This window comes from Bactrocera neohumeralis, unplaced genomic scaffold (genome assembly GCF_024586455.1).
Source record: "Bactrocera neohumeralis isolate Rockhampton unplaced genomic scaffold, APGP_CSIRO_Bneo_wtdbg2-racon-allhic-juicebox.fasta_v2 ctg1112, whole genome shotgun sequence".
In the NCBI taxonomy this organism is placed as follows: domain Eukaryota; kingdom Metazoa; phylum Arthropoda; class Insecta; order Diptera; family Tephritidae; genus Bactrocera; species Bactrocera neohumeralis.
Window position 1 is genome coordinate 25,884 of NW_026089640.1, and position 4,614 is coordinate 30,497.

The 4,614-nt window shown below is 34.6% G+C and overlaps 1 protein-coding gene across 2 annotated transcripts; it reads left to right on the forward strand.

The window, feature by feature from the left end:
• The first annotated feature begins 1,879 nt into the window (after window positions 1-1,879).
• Window positions 1,880-3,980, forward strand: LOC126766420 (uncharacterized). 2 transcript variants are annotated; one of them, XR_007668867.1, is made up of 4 exons: window positions 1,880-2,100; window positions 2,158-3,400; window positions 3,478-3,635; window positions 3,689-3,980. XR_007668867.1 is itself a non-coding variant. In XM_050484207.1 (3 exons), exons 1-3 carry the CDS (start codon window positions 3,268-3,270, stop codon window positions 3,821-3,823), a joined length of 426 nt encoding a protein of 141 aa, XP_050340164.1. In that variant the 5' UTR covers window positions 2,127-3,267; the 3' UTR covers window positions 3,824-3,980. The 2 variants fall into 2 exon arrangements, 1 of the variants encoding a protein (XP_050340164.1); XM_050484207.1 differs by lacking the exon at window positions 1,880-2,100 and having other exon boundaries at window positions 2,127-3,400.
• The last annotated feature ends 634 nt before the right edge of the window (window positions 3,981-4,614 follow it).

The window sequence follows — 4,614 nt, forward strand, 5'->3', positions numbered from 1 at the left end:
TTAAACAAGTGATTTACATAACCTTAAAAGTACTCAACACGTGTCACGAGCTCCAACCAACAACAGCTTTTGTGTTGTAAGTATACTTTTTTTATATAATTATTTGAATTTTTTACAACTATTGTTTCAAATTTTTTTAGGAACTTTTTTTTCATAAAACTAATATTTTCGCAATAATCCTGGCCGTAATTATAACTATAACATTTTCCATCATTAAGTAATTTCATTAATTCTATTTATATGTGTTTTGTACAGTGAGCAATGTTAAGAAAACGCAAAGGGGCTGATTTGAGCCGAAATACAAGTAGGTCCAGAACTATGAGAGATCAAAGATCCCAAAGAACCGAAAAACAAATCCAGCAATAAAATGTTGATGCACGTGTGAGCGTGCAGCAATTGCGGCAAGAACAATCAGAAAATCCACGTTTAGAACAACGACAATCACGCCGGTTCACGGTTAATCGACGCAGAACAAATGACCAACAACGCCAACAGGTACATCGTGCATTTAAATCTGATTCATTTTTGAGTCTAGCATTATGCTCATTCAAAAGTGGTAATTGGTGCTATGGATAAGGAATGTCCTCATTGTCACGCTTTGAAATTCAAAAATGAACCACCTGGGATGTGTTGCACGTCAGGAAAAGTGCAACTACCTGAAATTGAAACACCACCTGAACCATTAAACGGTTTACTTATCGGTACGGATCCAGATTCTAACGTATTCCTGAAGTCAATTCGAACATTCAATTCATGCTTTCAAATGACATTGGAGCAACAGAAATAGTTCGAAATACTATTGCTAATGGTCAACAATACAATTCTACATTCAAAATCAGAGGCAAAGTTTCTCATAAAATGGGGTCATTGCTGACAATGCCAAACGAACCACAAAAATTTTTACAAATCATACTTCAGCGACTTGGACGCTCTATTGAACGAGCACAATGAATTGTTGAAAATATTCAAATCACACATGCACAAATTACAAAGCGATAATTACGCTATGGTCATTAATCCTGATAAAATGCACCTGTTGTTGAAGGCGTTGCTGGAATCATGGTTGGCGATCGTACAGGTACACGAGAAATTGTGATTCGTAAAAGAAATAATAATCTTCAGTTCATTGCTGATACACATCGTTCATATGACGCTCTCCAATATCCGCTAATATTCTGGAAGGGGAAGACGGATATTGCATAAACATAAAACAACGAGATTCCGTACTTCATTTATTATGAACTTGATCATTAACCATTTAACAAAACAATTAAATTATTAAACGTAATTAATTTAAATTAATATTCATTAATATATATTTACAGGAGCTGAAACAAACAAGAACGTTGGCTCGAAAAATTATTATGCGTACCGACTAATGATTCGGCGCGGCCTGGACAACGTCATTCTACGATGTCGTGAGCTTTGTCAACAATTCATGGTCAACATGTACGCGAAGATAGAGGACGAACGACTACGTTACTTACGATGTAATCAATTCAAGCTGAGTGAGAAAAAGTACATTCACTTACGAGACGCTATTTACACCAACGCCGCCGTCGCCGAAATTGGTAACTCTGTCATTTTACCATCATAGTACGTAGGCAGTCCACGTCATATGCAAGAATATATACAGGATGGTATGACCTACGTGCGCAAATACGGACGACCTTGTTTATTTATCACGTTCACATATAATCCAAAATGGCCTTAAAATTTCCCTAAAGATTTCACTAATGACACGATAACAAATACCGACGGATATCCAATATATCGCCGAGGAAGAACTGAGAATGGCGGACAATCGTTCATTTAAACTATCAGTCATCGACATTGACATTCGTTGGGTGGTACCATATTACTCATATTAATGTTGAGTCATGCAGTTCAGTGAAGAGTATCAAATACATTTGCAAATATGTTAATAAAGGAAGTGATGTGGCTGCTTTTATTTTTGGAAATACTAATGTAAATGCTCCTCCGTTGAATGAAAATGACGAAATTACGAATTACCAAATAGGCCGGACTTCAAATGAAGCTGTTTTGTATTTTCGGTTTCTCAATTCATGAACGGGATCCAGAAGTCATCCATTTAATCAGGTGAGTGTACTTATGTGATGCAATGAGTGATGACATTTTGAATCGATATCGTACAAGGTACAACAGTCTAACGATATCATTCAGTGATGCAATGTACAATGAATCATTGATTGCTATCGAGGATCTTTGCTTTGCTAATCGAAGTGCATCTGTTTTACTCAACACATACATATATGAATCGTGAACTACAGTACAATGCTGTGGAAATGGCAGGCATTGTTATTCGCAATGTTCCATTACTAAATGATGAACAAAAAATTGTTTACGACCGCATTATGATGGCAGTTTCGGCAGGACAAGGAGGATTCTTTTTTTTTGGATGCACCAGGTGGAACTGGCAAAACGTTCCTTATATTGCTACTTATTGCCGAGATACGCTCAAAAAATGGCATCGCATTGGCCGTTGCTTCTTCTTAAATTTCAGCAACTTTGTTCGATGGAGGCAGAACAGCTCATTCAGCATTTAAGCTGCCGTTGAACATTCAAAATAATCCAGATGCAGTGAGCAACATAAAAAATTCATTGCATTCCATGTATAATATCAGGGTATTTCCGAATAGAGCAATGTTCTCGCAAACGGATCACTGACGAAAGTTGAGAAAAAACTCGTCAATGTTAACATTAACATAAACACGTAAATAGCATGGTTTGAATTTGGTTAGCATTCTCATTAATGTTTAAAATGAAAAAAGTTGTTGTAGTGACATAACTACAATAGTTGGACATATGCTACCGCTGAGTTTTTTGTAGACATTGGGTCTCTTGCATAAAAACGAGTAAAAGCGCTGAGTTGAGTCAAGTGAGCAATTGCTCGTAAGTCGAGTTCGATCAAACAGCAACAGCTCTTGCTCAATTTCGTATGCATAAAAATTAGTTCAAACCAATTACAATGACTTGAGTAAACGGAGATCAAACCTCTAAGTGCAAACATGTCGTCAAGTGGAAGTGAGTTTGAAGTAGAGCTAAAAAATAATAATAAGATGGAAATTGACGATATTTCAAAATTTTTAGTAGAAAAAAAAAAGAAAATAAATATTTGCTCAAAAAAAGTCAGTTACCAAGTATAAAAAGTAAAAAAAAACAAGCAATAGAAATATGTGTGAAGGAAATTTGGCAAAAATTTGGAATTGAACTGTCGGAGAAAAACATTATAAAAAAATAGCAAACATGAAATGCCGGGTCAAAAGTAAAATAGACATAAATAAAACAGGCAACAAAAAGATTATTTTAAAAAACTGGGAAGCAGAATTATCCTCATTGCTTTGTTCGGATTGTAATCCCTCAACAAACAAACTTCCTGGTAAGTGCACCGTTATCAAATTTATTTGTTTATTCCAATTTTGTTGTTGATTTCGCTCTTCGTTTATTTTTTTACAGTTCATCTTTTTCTTGGAAGCAATGGCGACAACTGTACGCTGTCTGTCAATACATTAGAAGAGACATCAGCAACAACAACATCAGAAACAAAAACCACAGCAACATCAGCAGCAGAAGAGCAAAGAAAGCGCCGTTGCACTGATAGCGACGATCAAACTGTAATTTTTTTTATTTTAGCTTACATTTTGCTATATGTTGTTTATTTTTGAAGGTTAACAAAAAGTCAACAGCAGTTTTGAGTCGTTATGAGACTGATGAGACAAGGCAGTTAAATTTTCAAAGTCTGCAGAGGCTTGTTTTCTTAAAGCAAAACAAAGTTCTTTCCGCAAAATTACAGATTTTGTAAGAAAAACTTGGGGAAAGAGGGTTGGAGTTCCCTGAATAATTACATTTATTAATATATAATTAATTGTTATTATATTTTTGTGCATTTATTATTTTTATTCGTTAAATAGTGAATTACATTAATTTTGTTTTTGTATAAAAAGGTGGATTTTATTAATGTTAATTGTTTTTAAAAACCAAAAAAAAATATTCATTTATTTTAATAAAAAAAAAATAAAAATATTCTTTTATTTTATTTTTTTTTACAAACTAATTTGATAATAAATTTGAGATCATCCACTTTTTGTTTTTTCCAGCTTCTGAAATTCTTGCTGTTTGTTGTTCGATATACTAATTTCCTAATTGCCATACATTATTATTGTTGTAATCGTCATTGATTAGGATGTAATCGTCTCTTAAAAATTTAGCTATGTTATGTAAAATGAAACAACTAGCTATTACGTGAAGCGCCAGCTCTGTCGATACACGAATTTTGTATTGAAGTATCAAAAATCTTTGCTTCAATTGCCCAAAACACCGCTCTATGATGACACGTTCCTTTGTAAACACTTTGTTGAATTTTTTTTCTACTTCAGTTGTTGGGTTCCGGAATGGTGTCATTAGCCATGGACATATTCCATAGCCCTCACCCCGAGAAGTAATGCATCGTTTGTTACATTTTGCATTATCCTACATACCTAGCTGTTTCGTAGGATGCGTGAATCATGAACTGAACCAGGCCAGGATATGTCAACGCTTGTAAAAAGTTCTTTTTCATCACAAGTTGCCTGCGCATTTATAGAGTGGAAGCCT